The following is a 20249-nucleotide window of genomic DNA, read 5'->3' as shown; positions in this document are numbered from 1 at the left end:
TCCTGTATGACACCTTCAAAATGTTAAATTAAATGATTGTAGCACCTCAGTTTCAAAGTTACACATTTGAGTCAGGAAACTGAATATCCATTGCAGGAAAAATATTTGCATGTGGTCTCTCTCTTCAGACCAGAATAGAAACAACTATCTCTATTTTTTCTCTTCTCCAATGTTTCTAGGTCATTAATAGTTTCATTCCATTTTTCAAGTGGTGTTGATTGTTGATTTCTTTGTAGAGTAATGTCTTCTGTGGCTTAAGCTTGCCTCATGCTAAGTAATTGAGAATTGCTTGAACACCTAATCCCACCTCTGTTGTCTACCACAAGTTAGAAGCCAAATTTGGGCGATACCGCATGTTATACTTGTACTGGAAACAAGAAAGATGCACAATCGATAAGTGATAGAATCTTCTTCTCAAGTTCACTTCAGCACTGTTGCACCAATCTGTTTTGCAGAGTTGGAAACTCAGTTAAGATTCTGTGAGAGTTTACTGAATGAATTTGTAAAAATGAAGCCACAGTTGTATGATGCGATGATAGGATGTTGAGATACCAAGCTATGAGACATATGCCATAAAGAGCTTCATACGGGGAGTGGAAGCAGCAAAAGAGAGACATATACAGGAATAGAACTATGTAAGCCCTTTGAGAATGAAGTCCTGACAGCCTGAGACAGACCTACATGATTCATTGTTTGCCCTAATAAGTTTTAGTCTTACCTTGGTCAAATACCCTAACTGTACTCATATTCCTTTTCTTTAAAAAAATTATTCTTCTCTCATACTATACAATGAGTCAATACACCCAATTTTTTCATCTTATTTTTCCTTTCAGTAGTTAGTAATTCTTTTTTTTTTAATATTTATTTATTTATTATGTATACAATATTCTGTCTGTGTGTATGTCTGCAGGCCAGAAGAGGGCACCAGACCTCATTACAGATGGTTGTGAGCCACCATGTGGTTGCCGGGAATTGAACTCAGGACCTTTGGAAGAGCAGGCAATGCTCTTAACCACTGAGCCATCTCTCCAGCCCCCAGTAGTTAGTAATTCTTCATTCAGCTTCAGTTTTCTTATGTGTACTGTGTACATTGATCTGCTTCCTTGCCTCTCTCTGTTAATAGACATTTCTCTTGTAAGGTGATATCTTATTCAAAGGGTACAGAAGTATAGAATCCTGAACATAATTAGCTGTTAGTCTAGGACCAGGAAAATGGAAATAAATGTTAGGAATAATGTCAGAAATTGGGTATTGTGGTCATAGGATTTCAGTTGGAAATAAACTCCAAAAAATAATTAATCCTTAGGTCGTTTGTGTGATATTTTGGCTAAAATCTTTCTTCCTCTGCCTATGCTCTATAAATTGAGTAAGACAGAATTAAACAATAATGAGCTAATATAATAATGAGCTAGTGGAACATTGAATGTGTTCAAAGGTTATCACTTATGACTCATTCAGGTGCACAGTGGAAAAAAACAAGTGGAGCAAAATTAATAAAAATAAGAAGGTAGTTTCAGACAGCAGTCATGTGTTGAGATAGGCAGGAATTTTCAGGGTGTTTATCACCATTATAGAGAAGGTCCATGCTACGTAATGGAAGCTTATCAAGGTGCCCCAAGCGTAAGACTCTGGCCACAGAAAACTTCAATTTAGGGAAGCTGTGAGCAAAGTGATTCATAGTCTCAGGAAGCTACTTCTTTTTTTGTTTGTTTGTTTCTGTTTTTCCAGACAGGGTTTCTCTGTGGTTATGGAGCCTGTCCTGGACCTAGCTCTTTTAGGCCAGGCTGGTCTCGAACTCACAGAGATCTGCCTGCCTCTGCCTCCCGAGTGCTGGGATTAAAGGCGTGCACCACTACCGCCCAGCATGAAGCTACTTCTTTCAAAACCTTCTGCACCTGTGGTCCAAGCTTGTTAGTGTCCTTGACAAATAAGAAATCACAAATTTCAGCATCACCCCAATGTGTTGCTGTTGGAAACAAGAAAGAATCAAAATTTAACATCACAAATTTTTAGTTTATGGTTACAGTTTATCATTGTTGCAGGCATCTATGTTATGCAGAGTTAGAAGCCCAGTGAGGAGACTGTGAGAGTTCATTGCATGGAGCCCTGAGGATTGAAGCCTGGCGTTGTTGGTTGTTTTCTTTTACTTCTTTCTCTATTGAGAACCTGCTACCCATTTATCAAATAAATCTCACACATGGAGCCTTATGGTTTCTTTTTTGTTTGTTTGTTTGTTTTTTATTTTTGGTTTTTCGAGACAAGGTTTCTCTGTGGTTTTGGAGCCTGTCCTGGAACTAGCTTTTGTAGACCAGGCTGGTCTTGAACTCACAGAGATCCGCCTGCCTCTGCCTCCCGAGTGCTGGGATTAAAGGCGTGCACCACCACCTCCCGGCTGGCTTACGTTTTCTTTGCTTTGGCTTCTTTAAAGGATGGTTATTTTTAACTTAATTTTTTCTTTCTATCTTTTCACTCTGGCCTTCATCTTTCTCTATTCTGTATTCCCTTCTTTATTTCTGACTTCATGGTTTGCTCTGTAGGTAGGTGAATGTCTCCTGTTGTTCTCTCTTTTTCTTGCCTTGTCTTCCTTTTTCCTCCCAGAGTTCTCCTTTCTTTTATTCTCTTTGGCGGCCAGCCCTCTCTATGCTTTCTTGTCATTCTCTTGGGCATTCTGTTCTTTTCCATATAAACCAGGTATTTTAGATAGGCAAAGTATCACAACTTCACAGAGCGAAACCTAATGCAGCATAAAAATGGCAGCACTTCTTTGCATCATTAAATCAAAAGTTCTACAGCATAAACAAGTACAACACAATTAGAAATGTTATTTCACAACACACTGGGTTGCATTTTGAGCCCAAAGACGTTAAGATACCTAAGTTATGACACAACTTCCATGGAGACCTAGCTGATCATAGTGAGTGGAAGTTACCAACGAGAGAAATGCATGAGAAGTCACAAGGATAGGGCCATTTAAGTCATTTGAAACTGAAGCCATACATCTGACAAGAGAGCTACAGGATTTGATGTTTATCTTGCTCTGCTTCAATCTTGCCATGGACCAATTGTCCCTCACTGTGTCTCCATTTTTCTCTTTTGGAATGTTAATGGTATTTTGTGCCATTCTATATTGGCAATATGTAACTAGTTTTCATATTTTTGTTTTTTTTGTTTTGTTTTGTTTTTGTTTTTCGAGACAGGGTTTCTCTGTGGCTTTGGAGCCTGTTCTGGAACTAGCTCTTGTAGACCAGGCTGGTCTCGAACTCACAGAGATCCACCTGCCTCTGCCTCCCGAGTGCTGGGATTAAAGGCGTGCGCCACCACCGCCTGGCTAGTTTTCATATTTTACCAGATGTTACTGTCAAGAGACAGAAGCTTCTCAGCTTCAGGATGTGCCATTTATTATCTGCGCTACTGTGGTTTTACATAGGAAGTGGTCTACTGTGCCCATATATTACAGGCTACTTCCCACTTTCTCTTCTATCAGGTTCAGTGTGTTCAGATTGATATTGAGATCTTTAATCCATTGGGACTTGAGTTTTGTTAATGGTGACAAACATGGATCTCTTTTTATTCTTCTACAGGTTGTCATCCAGTTATGCCAACACCATTTGTTAAAGATGCTTTCTTTCTTCCATTGTATAATTTTAGCTTCTTTGTCAAAATTCAGGTGTTCATAGGTTTGTGGGTTAATATCTGTGTCTTCAATTCAATTCCATTGGTCAACGTCTCTGTTATTATGCCAATGCCAAGCTTATTTTGTTTTTGTTTTGTTTTTTCAAAACAGGGTTTCTCTGTAGCTTTGGGGCCTGTCCTGGAACTAACTCTTGTAGACTAGGCTCATCTTGAACTCACAGGGATCCACCTGCCCTGCCTCCCAAGTGCTGGGATTAAAGGCATATGCTACCAGCACCCAGCCAATACCAAGCTTTTTTCATTGCTGTAGAGTTTGATGTTAGGAGGGTCATGCCTCTGGAAGTTCCTTTATTGTATAGGATTGTATTGGCTATCCTGGGTTTTTTGATTTTCCATATAATGTTGATTATTGTTCTATCAAGATCTGTGAAGAATTTTGTTGGGATTTTGATAGAGATTGCACTGAATCTATAGATTGCCTTTGGTAGAAATGCCATTTTACTATGTTCATCCTACCAATCCAAGAGCATGGGAGATCCTTCCATTTTCTGGTCTCCTCTTCAATTTCTTTTTTGGAAGACTTAAAGTTTTTGTCAAATAGATCTTTCACTTCCTTGGTTAGAGTTACCCCAAGATATTTTATGCTATTTGTGGCTATCGTTAAAGGTGATATTTCTCTGATTTCCCTCTCCACTTCTTTATCTTTGTGTATAGGAGGACTACTGATTTTTTTATGTTGATCTTGTATCCTGCCACATAACTTAATGTATTTATTAGCTGTAGACATTCTCTGGTAGAGGTTTGGGGGTCACTAATGTACACTATTATATCATCTGCAAATAACGAAACTTTAACTTCTTCCTTTCCAATTTGAATCCCCTTGATCTCCTCATGTTGTTTTATTGTTATTACTAGAACTTCAAGCACCACATTGAAGAGATATGGTGAGCCTGGACAGCCTTGTCTTGATCCTGATTTTAGTGGAATGGCTTTGATTTTCTCTCCATTTAATTTGATGTTAGCTGTCAGCTTGCTGCATATTGCTTTTATTATATTCAGATATGATCCTTGTATCCCTCTTCTCTCCAAGACCTTTATCCTCAGTATGGGAGCAGGGCCTCTTGCCTGGCTCCAAGGCCCTCACAGAGAAAAAGGCCATGCATCATTCTTTGTAGGAACTTCAGTAAACATCTCTGAATTCTTTGATTTGTTCTTTCATTGATTTTATTCAATGGATACAGTGTCTTAATGTATACTTCCACCTGTCCTGGACATGATTCCATAGACTTGGCTGACATTCAAATCAGAGGAAAATATACCCACCTCTGCTTCTGAAATTCTGAGTTTAAAGGCCTGAGTCAATACACTCAGTTTGTCTACTGTATTTTGTTTTTTGTGATTAGTATTTCTTCATACAATTTTCTCATGAGCACTCTGTCCTATTGATCTATTTCCTTTGTTGCTCTATTAATAGTTCTTTTGTGAGGTGGTATCCCATTCAAAGGGTACAGAAATGACAGAGGTGACTCTCCTATTCAATTTCCTTCTAAAGTGATTGTCTGTGTCTTGGAATATTATCAGAATTTTATGACTATACAGTCAAAGAAGTATACATTTACAATGTTGTCACCATCATGCTTTCTATTATACATGTGACTGAAATATTTTAGAGGGCAGTGACCTATGATGATGTGCATATCAACTTCAGTCAGGAAGAGTGGAATTTGCTGGATCCTTCCCAGAAGAATCTCTACAAAGATGTGATGCTGGAGACCTACAGGAACTTCAGTACTATAGGTAAAAATGAATTTTCTTCATGTTTCAAAATAAGGGGATAATTTTTTCTTGTTTAATGTTGTTCTTCTGTAATTTGATTTAGAAAGAATGAGTTGAATAAAGCAGTCATAAGTTCTAAGGGTCCCTTGAGATAACAGCTTAAATATTGCATAATTTTCAATAACTTAACATATATTTTCTGGTATTATATTTTAGAATGCATTTGGGAAGACCATAATAGTGAAGAACATTGTCAATTTTCTAGAAGACATGAAAGGAAATTTTCATGTGCAAGCTGATAAGAGCTTTGTTTTAGATCTGCAAATAAATTTCTTTTTGCTACTCATAATACAAAAGTATACACATTGAAGTGATGATAAGTATATCTGCAAAATTTTGTACTAAACCAATAGCCCATAGTAAATCTTGTATTCCTTGTACACTTCTTGTGACTGTGCTAAGTTTAGTGAGAGAAGCAGTTAGAGTTGAATCATTGGCAGTTGTTCTGCAGAAACCTTGATATCTATACCATAAGTCTGTGAGGAACAGCAAGTTCCCTTAGAACTCCACGTGAAAATATTTTATTTGAAATTCTTCTTTACTATGTATACCATAGGTTCCTCTTGATACAAGAATATGAGCATAGGGATATAGAGAGATGTAGCATCACACACTCTAAGAATAATTAGATAACTGATAGTCCCCAGATGGAGTATACTTGTTGAATTGGATTAAATTATACAATTAATTGCTTTTCCACCATCACTGTTAATATATGAACAAACTCTCACTGCAAGAAGCCCTATTAGTTCTAGAACTGGGCAAATACTGTTGGGTGTCCTAGTTCACATAGCATATGTAATATTATTCACAGTATAGGAGAATTCATGAATGTTAAAGCTCTGAGTTTATCCAGTTGTCTTCACCTTTGTGCAAAATATCATAGAGAAAAAAGTTTCTGTGACTATAAGAAGGTAAGCCATAAAAGAAAGGCATTTGCCATTGGAGGTATCTTTCAAGTTGCAAAGCAGTGCCTAATCAAAGAGCAAAGCATGAGTTTAGACAGACTTACGAAAACATAGTATCTGATTCCTCCTTATAATTGGAACATATAATAAAATTCATAGAAATGTGTAGGCACAACAGTGTATTGAATGTGGTAAAGCTTTTACATGTGCCAATTATTCTTACAGGAGTGAGAGAATTCAAACTGGAGAGAAAACTTCAGTAAATTTTCAACGTGGTAAATTCTTGACATATGACAAGCAACTTAAATGGAATGAAAGAACACATACTGGAGAGAAACGCTATGAATGTAATCAGTGTAGGAAGGCCTTTGCACAGCATAATGCTCTTCAATACCATGGAAGAACACATACTGGAGAAAAACCCTATGAATATAATGAGTGTGGTAAAGCCTTTGCAGCTCAAAGTACTCTTCAAAACCATAAAAGAACACATACTGGAGAGAAATCCTCTGAATGTAATGAGTGTGGTAAGGCCTTTGCAGCTCACGGCACTCTTCAAAACCATAAAACAACACATACAGGAGAGAAACTGTATGAATGTAATCAGTGTGGCAAGGCCTTTGCAGTTCACAGTAATCTTCAAAACCATAAAAGAACACATACTAGAGAAAAACCCTATGAATGTAATGAGTGTGGTAAGGCCTTTGCACAACACAGTAATCTTCAAAACCATAAAAGAACACATAGTGGAGAGAAACCCTATGAATGTAATCAGTGTGGGAAGGCCTTTGCACAATGCAGTAATCTTCAAAAGCATAAAAGAACACATACTGGAGAGAAACCCTAAGAATGTAATGAGTGTGGTAAGGCCTTTGCATTTCACAGTAATCTGAAAAGCCATAAAAGAACACATACTGGAGAGAAACCCTATGAATGTAATGAGTGTGCTAAGGCCTTTGCAGCTCACGGCACTCTTCAAAACCATAAAAGAACACATACAGGAGAGAAACTGTATGAATGTAATCAGTGTGGCAATGCCTTTGCAGTTCACAGTAATCTTCAAAGCCATAAAAGAACACATACTGGAGAAAAACCCTATAAATGTAAAGAGTGTGGGAAGTCCTTTGCATCCCACAATAATCTTCAGAACCATAAAAGAACACATACTGGAGAGAAACCCTATGAATGTAATGAGTGTGGGAAGGCCTTTGCAGCTCATCGTACTCTTCAAGTACATAAAAGAATACATACTGGAGAGAAACCCTATGAATGTAATGAATGTGGTAAGGCTTTTTCACAGTACATTATTCTTCAATGCCATAAAAGAACACACACGGGAGAAAAACCATATGTATGTAATCAGTGTGGCAAGGCCTTTGCATCTCACAGTAATCTTCAAAACCATAAAAGAACACATACTGGAGAGAAACCCTATGAATGTAATCAGTGTGGGAAGGCATTTGCAGCTCGCAGTACTCTTAAAAGGCATAAAATATCTCACTCTAGATAGAAACTCTTTGAACTTAATCAGTGTGGTAAGAGCATAGCACAGCACAGTCATTTTCAAAGGCATAAAAGAACAGACAAAAAAGAGAAACCTGATGGATGTATTTCATGTGGTAAAGCACAGTACTCTTCAAAGACTTAAAAGAACAAGAAACAGGATGAAATCAGCATGATAAAGCCTTTTCATGTCTTATTCATCTTCAAATGCATATATGTACACCTACAGGATAGAAACCGTAAATGGAATCTATGTGGTTAATCCTTTGTCACAATAATCTCCCAATACATTAAGCAATCCATCCTGGAAAGAAACTATGAATTTAATGAGTACACTCTTCAAAAAGATTTTTTAAAAATCATACTGCAGTGAAATTCTCTGAATATGTCCATTATGGTAATGTTTTGTACTTTATACAGGAATAAACCTTTTTGTGTATACATCTGATAAAGCTTGTGCAAATTACAATATCCTTTGATTACCTAAAGAAGAACCTAAGGGCTTATTCTAAATTATGTTTTAAGATCCTTACAGTCAGCTAACTAACAACATTCATTCTGTAGAAAAAAAATTAATAGTGTCAATGATCTGTTCAATATGATAGCTCTTTATTTTGTTTGCAACAGCAAACTAATGAACAAAAGCTAATTCTTGAATTTATGAAATCCTATGGGTAGGAGAAAAGGCTAGTCAAACACATCCTGATCCAGAAATGAGATCTAAAATAAAACATGTTATCTCTGAATCTAGAACTGGTTATCAAAACAATATCACCCTGAAAACAGAACCAAAAAGATAAAAAGGGCCAGTGAAGAAAACACACTTTTGCTCTCAATCCAGAGCCAAAGAAACACACTCTTCCCTTGTTCAACTGAGCACCAAAGCAACGAATCTCTGAGCACAGAATTCTGCCCATGTCTCAGCTTGTTCAAACTCAGGGACTGAAATCTGACAAATTTCCACCTTCAAAATCTCCTTAGATCTGGTTTTAAGAAGCCCTGTATGATTCATATTGCTCATTCAGTTAGCAGCTGTTTCTTTCCACCCTGGCAGAGGCAGTCACTCTCTTCCCTCCCAAATAAATCTCCTGACTGAGGTTTCTGTGAAGAACTTCTTTCACTGGAATGGATCAGAAACTCCCTAGTAGAGTTGAATTGAGACATAATTGATACTTCTACTTGAAAGTCATTTAGCCCAGAGGAGCACAGCAGCAATGGACACCTCTTTTGAGGCACTACGTTAGGGGAGTGGAACAGATCAGTAACAGGCATTTCTGCTGGGAAACTCTCTTAGAAGAATGGAGCAGATCCCAGCTTTGATGGCTCTCTCTCAGAGAGGAACATCATTGCCTCATCTAGTGTGGTGCCCTTCTCTTCACAACTGTAGGTGTTTCCTGACTTCAGGGAGTAAGGGTACCTTTCCCTTCAGAACTGTAACTCTTGAGTTGTGAATTTGAATGATAATGTAACTTTTTAGATTTTATACTTCTTCAATTGCAAGACCTAAGTAATTAAGGTATAAGGATTTATGGATGGGTACTTGGGTCTTTTGTTTTGTTTTTCAAGACAAGGTTTCTTTGTAGCTTTGAGCCTGTCCTGGAACTAACTAGAGTTGTAAATGTTTTAAATTCTATTTAGCTCACTTTTAAGTCTGAGGTAGGAACAAACTCAGAATGAAGAAGTTCATATTCATGAAAAAAATGTTAATGGCTTTAAACATCACAGATTTCTTTAGCTTCAAGAAAAATAATTTTTCATCATAGCCTTGCAAGAAGTAAATTACATACCATGTTCATTCAAAACTGATAGAGGAGATAATTGCATTGTGGTTTCTATTTTTAAGCATTTGAGGTAGTCACTAGAGTGTGCTGTACGTGTGGCAAATCCATTTAGTAAAGTTTAATTTGTAGACTTTATATTCCTTCTATGACTTTTTTCATCTTCTGTTGTGCCTGTACCTTGTGATAGGTATTTCTGCTGTAATGTATGTAATGGAGCCCTTATCATATAATTTTTCTCAATGGTTATTGAAATATCAGGCCACATTAAGCATACTTTCACAAAACAGTGGTGACTTATCCTTCTGGTTTGATTTTTTTCTTTTCACAAGTATTTCATTGAAATTTTGTTGTTTGATATCCATCTTATCTTGGATATCAGTAATGATTCAGGGATACATTTGAACTCATGAGTACAAGTCCAAGGGTAGATGATGAACTACCAATGTGCTGTTTTTTCAAGAGAATTTAACAATGTTAATTTTAAAATGACTGATAAAAATTATAAGAAACATTAAATACCCCATGTGTGTATTCAAAGAAGTATTTTCATTTATCTGATATGGATGTAATAATTCATAAGAATCAGCAAACATCTGTGTATGTAATTCCATAGCTTGAGGTTCTATAGGAATTGAGGTAAGATTTCTAGTCTTGCTCCCAACAGTGCTTTCCCACTGAACCATTTCAGTGGTGCTCAAATCCCATTTGAATAAATATTACACTAGTAAAATATGTTCATTTTGAGGAGTAGACATTTATTTGTAAAACTTTTTCAGAACCAAAATTATACACCAGGAAATTGCCTCATTTAGTAAAGATCATTGCTGCTAAGTCTGATGACCTGGGATCTATCTCTGGGTTATGCACAATACCTTTACAAGTTTTCTCATATTTCTTTACGTTAGCAGTTACCCATAGACACTCCTCCAACAGCTCATTCATTCATGAATAATTTTTAAACCCAAAGAAGTGCCACTGAGGTCATTTGTAGGCAAATATCTCCATAGGTTTAATCACTAGAATTCACAAAGCAGAAGTAGATCATAGACCCCTGTTAGCTTTCCTGTCAGTGCTACATACACATCATGGCACAGGTGTATTCACACAAACACACTCCAAACAATTTTATTTTATTTATTTTTTTATTTTATTTTATGTTTTTTTTTTCGTTTTTTGAGACAGGGGTTCTCAGTGGTTTGGAGCCTGTCCTGAAACTAGCTCTTATAGACCAGGCTGGTCTTGAACTCACAGAGATCTGCCTGCCTCTACCTCCTGAGTGCTGGGATTAAAGGCCTGCGCCACCACCGTCTGGCTCCAAACAATTTTAAACAGATGGAATTAACAATGCAAAGAAAGTAACAAATTACTGAGACCATATGAAATAATTTGGCCATTTAAATTATAGAACTGCAAGAAACATTGCTATTCATCAAAACAAAGATGCTCCATTTTATATCTTATTATTTCTTTCCCTGATTCAATTCAATTAAAATTTAAATTCAGTGCATTTAAAAAAATTTCAACTGGATATAGAATTGTATGGCTATAATTACAACACACAGCAGTGTGGGCTGGGCTGATCTCAGTGAGGCCAGCATATTCCCCCAAATAAATTCCTGGCATCCATGGCTATGTGGAGGTAACCTGTCTTAGAAATAAAAAAAACCTTAAATTATGGATCTTATGTTCATAAAATATGAGTGGTTCTTGGTTGGCCAGGAAGTACAACCACCTTGTTTTCATTTATTGGTGGCACCAACTATTGGTGACAGTAAAAATAAAATCACTTGTATGCTTACACATAACAAATTTCTCTTATCCCGACTTTTGTTTATAGACCACAATTAACCATCATGCATTTAACTAATTCATCATTCTGAACTATCAATCAATCAGATACAATTAAAAACGGGAGATAGAGCATTCCACAGTAGAAGTCAGCAAACATATCTTTGGCTCCAGAACTTTGTGGTAAATTTTTATAGGGTCTAGTGTGTGGTAATCAAGTAGATCAGTGGTACTGACTAAGAAAGGACATTTCTGGGAAGGAGTTGGAGGTAATTCCCAGTAATGCTGCCCAGAAATTATTCAAGATGCCGTAATGTTGAATAACAGACCAGACATGGGCTGGAGCCACAAACAAATGCATGACCTTGATACCTGTGGGTGTCTGTTATAGAGAATTAAATCAGGGCTCCACACATTTTTTTGATTTACAGAAATACAGGGAAAGTGGCCAGCAGGTGTATGACCTGAGCCCTCAGGTCAGATAGAGAAAGAAGACACACAAATAGTAAACTTAGGGTCTCTTAAGAGAGCTGCTTGATTTGTTGCTAATGCTGAGTCATGAAGCCCTTGGTTGAAGGAGGCAAGCCTCTGGTCACTGCTAACAAGCATAGCCCACCAAAGAAAAGGCAGTTACAAAGACGTTGCATTTGACTATGTTTTTGGGTGTTCAGAATTTTTTCCATATTATTTCAGATTTTTTGTGAAAGTTTTGGCTACACATTGGAATGCCATTTGTGAACATACTTTTTTTCCTAACTAGCAGCTCAAGATTACCAAACAGAGGCTTTTAAGATTTTAAGAATTGAAAATGTTTACCCAAAGATCATAGTTATTACTAGCCTGCTCTTACATTTTAAGTTAACCCATATTCCCCATTTAGTGTCTTCCACTGGTAGAACATTTATCAGCATGGCACATTCATGTCTTCCTCCCTCTGCCTCATGCCCAGCTTCTGGCCAGTCAGTGTTTTATTAAACCCATTTGAGTAACAAATCATTGGAGTATACAAGAGAATTATTCCAACATAGATGTTACTTAGAAATGGGATTTAGTTTACCAAAAACCTTGGTACTCATGGAACTGTGACTTCATTTTTATGTAAAACCTACTCAATGGCTGGGAAAGTTCATGTTACAAATATAAATAAGCATACACAAACATTTAGAAAGCTACACAAAGTTAGTATTGATTTGTATGTATATTTGTAGGTGCAAGTGTATATCTGTGTGGAGATGTATGTATGTGTATGATTCTGTATGTGTGTATGATGAGGGAGCTCTATTAACCAATCATGCCTAGTTAAAACATGGCTACCTGGAATCCAGGGACTTACCAGGTGCTCACTCTCTGCATAATTCTCACCGACACAGAGGATAGTGGACTCCCCATTCTTGTGGTGTCAGTTTCCCATTGTAACCATTAAAAATATTATCCTTAAGCTGGCCTGGTTATTTCTCATATCAAGCTAATTCACAACATGCATGTTTATATGTGTGAAATACAAGAGAAAATCTGGTGTTATTCCTCTGATTTTCCCAAACTTATTTGTTATTTCTTTTGAGATAGAGTCTCTGATTACTCTGTGACTTTCCAAGTAGACTAGGCTAGCTGGCCAAAAAGCCCTATGTAGCCAATATTCTCTGTGTCCCAGTACAGTATTAAAAGTCCTTGTGACCATACTTTTTTTTTCTTTTTCTCTTCAGCATGGATTCTGGGCCTCAAATTGATTTCCTTAAGCTTACAAGGCAGGCTTACCTGTCTTCTCATCCCCACACAACTTCAGGTTTTTTGTCCTCTCTCTTTGGTTTTGGTTTAGTTTTTTGAAACATTTTCATGTAGCCATGGCTAGGTGCCTTCAAACACACCTATAATACCAGTGTTTATGAGGCTGAGGCAAGATGTTGACAAACTTGATGTCAGCCTGTGCTACACTGTATGACCCAGTACCAAGTAAATAAATAGATACTACTTGTTAGTATTGCCCTCTTCAGTGTCTCCTCAGTCCAGCATCAGGAGTGCCATTTTAGTTGCCAATTAAGATTGCATCAATCTGCTGCCTGACATCCATAAATGGCTCGGCATTCCTCTCGAGATGATGAAGATGCTCATCAGCAGGGCCTCACTGCTGTCTGCCTGACTCCCTAGCTCCCAGTTTCTCCCCACTCTTTCATAGTCAATGCAATAAATAACCAAATGTGTCTTTCAATCTTACCGATACTCAGGATGTGACGTATCAAACCATGAGCCTCATGGTAAAATATAAAATAATGGAAATGGGTTAATTTAAGATGCAAGTACTAGGTTGGAATAAACCTGAGCTGTTGGCAAAATAGTGTTGTAATTAACAATGTTTTGTGTGATTATTCAGGTTTGGGTGGTCAGGAAACACAAGTGCACTCTCCGTTTACACATCATCCACACCATAGTGAGCTAGGCCTGAGCTCTAACAGTGGTCTGCTGTTGTGGAATATTATTTTCACTGTGTAAAGGTGTGCTACAATTTTCTACTACTTTGTAAAATGATGCAAACATGATACAGTTTTTGATTAAAGGGGATTAACCTGGGGTCAAGGGGCTTTACAGCAATCAATGCACAAGACGTAGGGAGAAGCTGAGAGTAGCAAGTGTTCTTAAGCGGGCTGAGTAGAAGGACAGCACATTTTGGAAGGAGCACGCAATGAGAACATATTAGGTTGCTATTCAATGTCTTTGAATACTTCACCTCAACTTTTAAGTCCTGTGTTCTATAGAAGGATAGAGACTTAGATATGTAGTTCCTTACTCGCTTTCATAGCATCCCCTATCACATGTCTCTATGAGTGTGAGGCTGGAGACCAAGGGCCAAACTGCTGCTGGTAAATGTGGAATTGCAATCATGGGTTGAGACAGCAGTTGCTTGAGGTACAGTCACTGGATTAAATGCAAAACATCAGTCTGGGGAACTGGAGAGATGGTTCAGAGGTTAAGAGCACTGACTGCTCTTCCGGAGGTCCTGAGTTCAATTCCCAGCGGAGACATGGTGGCTCACAACTATCTGTAATAAGACTGGTGCCCTCATATGGCTAGCAAGGAGACAGACAGAACACTGCATACACAATAAATAAATAAATAAATAAATCTTAAAAACAGAAAACAAAAATCAATTAAAAATTGCAAACTTGATGCTCAAGTAGAACAGAAATTTTTAAATAAATTTCTGTGGAGTACAATGTTGAAATGCAACAGATAGAAAACATTTTTAAAACTATTTTTTATATTTATTTATTTAGTATACAGTATTCTGTCTGCTTGTATGCTTGCAGGCCAGAAGAGGGCACCAGACCTCATTACAGATGGTTGTGAGCCACCATGTGGTCACTGGGAATTGAACTCAGGACCTTTGGAAGAGCAGGCAATGCTCTTAACCACTGAGCCATCTCTCCAGCCCTAGAAAACATTTTTAAAGAAATATTGGATTCTTGGAAATTATCATGATGTAATCAATGGGAGGGGAAATATGCAGACCATAAAACATTGTATTAACTTCGGTCCTAATCTTATTTTTTTAATTATTATCCTATGGATATATGTTAAGTCTAGAAAATTCTGGAAAATTGTGCTGAGATACTAATAGTTGCTTCCTTTCTGGGCAATGTGGTTACAGATAACTACTCTTCTTTTCACCCTTTTAGTAATGTTAGATATTTCTAAATAAATATGACCTTGGACCAGAGAAATGATGATATTCTTTTTAAGAAGGCAGGGGACACCTTGTTCCAAACAGATGGGCTCCATGAGTAAGTGATGGAGATGGTGATGCAAGCACAGCCATGTGGAAATATAGACAGAGAGGGTCAAAAATAAATCATGAATATTGACAGGGATGAATAAAATAGTTGGGAGAAGGACATATGTGGGATAGAATATGGGATTTACCTATACTATTTGCCATCCTAGAAAAGGGTGAGGAAGAGGGAAGACTGTGGGCTTCAGGAGATTTCTTGGATGGGTAGAGATGCTACTGCCATCTACTGTGGTGCAAAAAATATGTGCAACACAGGTAGCCTGTGCTGGGGAACTCCTGCAGTCAATAGCCTTTAAGATACCTGCCCACCTTGGGCATCATCTCATGTACGATAAATACAGACAAAGCCTCTTGGCTGTTGGATTTGGTTCCCATTCCCATTGCTCACAGAAGGCTCTGGACTAGTATTCTTTCTGTTAGTTTATTTCCAGATGAGTAAACCTTTGTTATCTCTGTTCTGGACTATTTAGGAACTCTTTGTACAACAACAAATTGGTGACCATATGGCTGGAATCCTCACTATTGCTGGGTCTCTCCTGCAGCCTTCTCCCACCACACACAGCTGAACTACCTCTCTGCAACTTAACCACCTCCCCTCTGGCACACAGCTGCACACCATTGTGTTGGCCTCCTAGAAGACAACTTCACAATTTCCTTCCTCCTATTCCCAAGTGGCTTAGTCCTTCCTACTAAGTGGCTGACTTACTGCTGCTTGTGGCTTTTGGCTGAAACTCCTCTGCAGCTTCCAGCTTCTCTGGCTTCTGCCAACCCTACTCTGATTAGGCTGAGCTCTGACTCTGGGAGGAGGGGCTTCTCCAGCTTGCATTTTAGATCAGCAAATGCCTGACACAAGCTTTGTTCTGTAATCTCATGGCTCACTGCTGTCTGCAAGCTCTATGTTCCTTGATGGTCTGCCCAAAACAAACCTGTATGGGGATGTGCTGTTCTTAAGTAATTAACTAAATTTTGTTGTGTTTTGTTTTTTTTAAAGATTGATAGAGCGTTGTATTTTTTATTTTTTTATATTTATTGATTGATTGATTTAAATTTTCTACCGCCTCCCATCCTTCCATTTCCCTCCCATTCCCTCTCCCCCTCTCTCTCCAGTCCTAAGAGAAGTCAGGATGCCCTTTCTTGTGGGAAGACCAAGGCCCCCCTCTCCATTCTAGGAAGGTGTGCATCCAAATAGACTAGGCTCACAAAAAGCCAGTACATGCAGTAGAATCAAAATCCAGTGTCATCATTGGCTTCTCAATCCACCGTCATTGTCAGCCACATCCAGAGAGTCTGGTTTGATAACATGCTTGTCCAGACCCAGTCCAGCTGGCCTTGGTGAGCTCCCACTTGATCGGTTCCAGAGTCTCCGTGGGTGGACGCACCCCTCATGGTCCTGCCTTCCTTTCTTATATTCTCCCTCCTTCTGCTCTTCATCTGTGCTTTGGCGGCTCAGTCCAGTGCTCCAATGTGGGTCTCTGTCTCTATCTCCATCCATCACCCGATGAAGGTTCTATGATGATATTCAAGATATTCATCAGTGTGGCTATAGGACAAGGCCAGTTCAGGCACCCTTTCCTCTACTAATCAAGGACATAGCTACGGACATTCCCTTGGACACCTGGGAAGCCCTCTAGAGCCAAGTCTCTTGCCAACCCTAAAATGGCTCCCTTAATTAAGATATCTTCTTCCCTGATCCCATATCCACCCTTCCTCCATCTAAACCCTCCCAGTCCCCCAAAATCTCTCCATACTCCCCTTTTCCCTTCTTTCTTCCCCTCTCCCCATCCCTCAACTCCAACCCCTTCCCCATGCTCCCAACTTTTGCCTCGTGATCTTGTCTGCTTCCAATTATTAGGAAAATCTATATGTTTTTCTTTGGGTTCACCGTGTTATTTAGCTTCTCTAGGATCATGAACTATAGGCTCAATGACCTTTGTTCATGACTAGAATCCACTAATGAGGTAGTACATACCATATTCATCTTTTTGGGTCCTCTCACCACATAATAATCAAAACACTAAACATACAGAGTAAAGAAAGAATATTAAGAGCTGTAAAGGAGGGGGGTGGAGAGATGGCTCAGTGGTTAAGAGCATGGCCTGCTCTTCCAAAGGTCCTGAGTTCAATTCCCACCAAATACATGGTGGCTCACAACCATCTGTAAAGAGGTCTGGCACCCTCTTCTGGCCTTCAGGCATACAGGCAGAATATTGTATACATAATAAATAAATAGTTTTTTTTTAAAAAAAAAAAAGAGCTGTAAAGGAAAAAGGCCATGTACCACTTAAGGCAGACCTATCAGAATTACACCTGACTTCTCATTGAAAACAATAAAAGCCAGAAGGTCACTGTCAAGATTTATGCAGACATTAAGAGACCACAGATGCCAGCCCAGACTACTATACCCAGTAAAACTTTCAATAACCATAGAAGGACAAAACAAGATATTCCAGGACAAAACTAGATTTAACCAGTACCTAGCCACAAACTCAGCCATACACAAAATACTAAAAGGAAAACTGAAGAAAGTTAGGTTAACCAACAAAAGCACAGAAAATTGATGGTCTCATAGCAGTAAATCCAAAAGAAGGGAAAAAGGCACGAATTAACATCACCAACAATGAATACTAAATTAATGGAAGATAGCAATCACTGGTCATTAATAACTCTTAATATAAATGGAATCAACACACCTATATAAAGACACAGGCAAACACAATGGATACAAATTCAGAATCCATTCTCCTCCTGCATAAAAGAAACACATCTCAATCTCAAAGACAGACATTGTCTCAGAGTAAAGGGTTAGAAAAAGTATTCAATCAAATTGACCTAAGAAACAAGTGGCTGTAGATATCCTAATATCTAACAAGATAGACTTCAAGCTAAAATTGATCAGAAGAGACAAGAAGGTCATTTCATATTAGTCATAAGAAAAATCTATCAAGAGAAATCTCATTACTGAACATCAATGTCCCAAATATAAGGCCACGCTCATATGTAAAAGAAACACTTCTAAAGCTTAAAACATACATAAAACCCCACATACTAATAGTGGAAACTTCAAAGTTCCCCTCTCACCACTGGACAGGTCATTCAGACAAAAAAGTAACAGAGAAATAAGGTATCTAATAGATGTTATGACTCAAATGTACTTAACAGACTTTTATAGAATATTCCTTTTAAACAGAAAAGAATATATTTTCTTCTCCATACCTGCTGGAACTTACTCAAAAATCAACCACATACTCAGTAACAAAACAAACCTCAACAAATACAAAAAAAAATCAGAATACCCCTATGTACTTTATCAGATCATCATGGTTAAAAACTAGAAGTCAACAGCAATACTAATTTCATCAAATCCACACACATGGAAATTAAACAATGCTAATCAGAATCATCAATGGGTCAAGGAAGAAAAAAAAGAAGAAATTAAAGAATTTCTAAAATTCAATGAAAATGACCACACAACATATCCAAATTTATGGGACACAATGAAAGTAGTGTTAAGAGAAAAGTTCATAGCACTAAATGCCTACATATAGAGGACAGAAAAATCCCACATTAGTGAATTAACAAAACCTTTGAAAACTTTTGAACAAAAAGTAGTAAACTCACCTAAGAAATTAAGACAGCAGGAAAAATCAAATTAAGAGCTGAAATCAACAAAATAGAAACAGAAAAAACAATACAAAGAATCACTGAAACAAAGAGTAGGTTCTTATAGAAAATCAGCAAAATAGACAAAACTTTATCCAAATTAACCAAAAGGCAGAGAGAAAATATGCAAATGAACAAAATCAGAAATGAAAAGGGGGGCAGAACAACAGACATGGAGGAAATACAGAGAATCATCAGGTCATATTTTGAAAACTCCACAAAATTGGAAAACTTAAATGAACGGACAACTTTCTGGATCAATATCACTTACCAAAATTAAATCAAGACCAGATAAACAAATTTAACACACCTATAACTGCTGAATAAATAGAAACAGCCATCAAAAGACTCCCAACCAAAAAAAGCCCAGGACCAGATGGTTTCAGCTCAGAATTCTACAAGACTTTCACAGAAGAACTAATACCAATACTCCTTGAGTTATTTCACATAATAGAAACAGAAGCAACAATGCCAAACCCCTTTTTTGAGGCTACAATTACCCTGACACTCAAACCACAGAAAGACATTATAAAGAAAATTACAGACCAATCTCACTCGTGAACATTGATCCAAAAATACAAATAAAAAAAAAACAAAAAAACTGGCAAATCAAGTCCAAGAACACATCAGATCATTCATCCACCATGATCAAGTTGGCTACATCCAAGAGATGCAAGAATGGTTCAACATACAAAAATCTCTCAGCATAATCCACCATATAAACGAACTGAAAAATAAAAACCACATGATCATCTCATTAGATAACGAAAAAGCATTAGATAAAATACAACATCCCTTCATGATATAAGGAATATACCTAAACATAATAAATGCAATACTCAGCAAGCCAACAGCCAACATCAAACTAAATGTAGAGAAACACCCAGCAATACCATTGAAATCAAGAACAAGACAAGATTGTCCACTCTCTTCATATCTATTCAATATAGTTCTTGAGGTTTTAGGTAGGGCAATAAGACACCATAAGGAGATCAAGGGACTACAAATCAGAAAAGAAAAAGCCAAATGCTCACTGTTTGTTGATGGCATGATAGTTTACATAAGCGATCCCAAAATTCTACCAAGGAACTTTTACAACTCATAAACATTTTCAGCAATGTAGCATGATCACGGATCAGAAAAAAAAAAACAATATCCCTCCTATACAAAGATAATAAAAGGGCTGGAAAAGAAATCAGAGAAACAACACCCTTCACAATAACCAAGAGTAGAATAAAATATTTCGAAGTAACTCTAACCAAACAAGTGGAAGACTTGTATAACAAGAACTTTGAATCTTTGAAGAAAGAAATTAAGAAGAAAACAGAAAGTGGAAAGATCTCCCATACTTTATGC

General features: G+C 37.6%; 1 protein-coding gene across 1 annotated transcript in view; it reads left to right on the top strand.

Moving 5' to 3' along the window:
- Positions 1-1593: 1593 nt before the first annotated feature.
- LOC142840066 (uncharacterized) overlaps positions 1594-20249 on the top strand; it is a 188001-nt gene continuing 169345 nt past the window's right edge. Inside the window, 4 exon segments of the mRNA XM_075956545.1 lie at positions 1594-1620; positions 5304-5430; positions 5626-5699; positions 6784-7833. Of these exon segments, the coding sequence (XP_075812660.1) occupies positions 1594-1620; positions 5304-5430; positions 5626-5699; positions 6784-7833 (1278 nt within the window).

This window comes from Microtus pennsylvanicus, chromosome 22 (assembly GCF_037038515.1).
Source record: "Microtus pennsylvanicus isolate mMicPen1 chromosome 22, mMicPen1.hap1, whole genome shotgun sequence".
NCBI classification, from domain to species: Eukaryota; Metazoa; Chordata; class Mammalia; order Rodentia; family Cricetidae; genus Microtus; species Microtus pennsylvanicus.
This window is presented reverse-complemented; position numbering and strand designations above follow the sequence as displayed.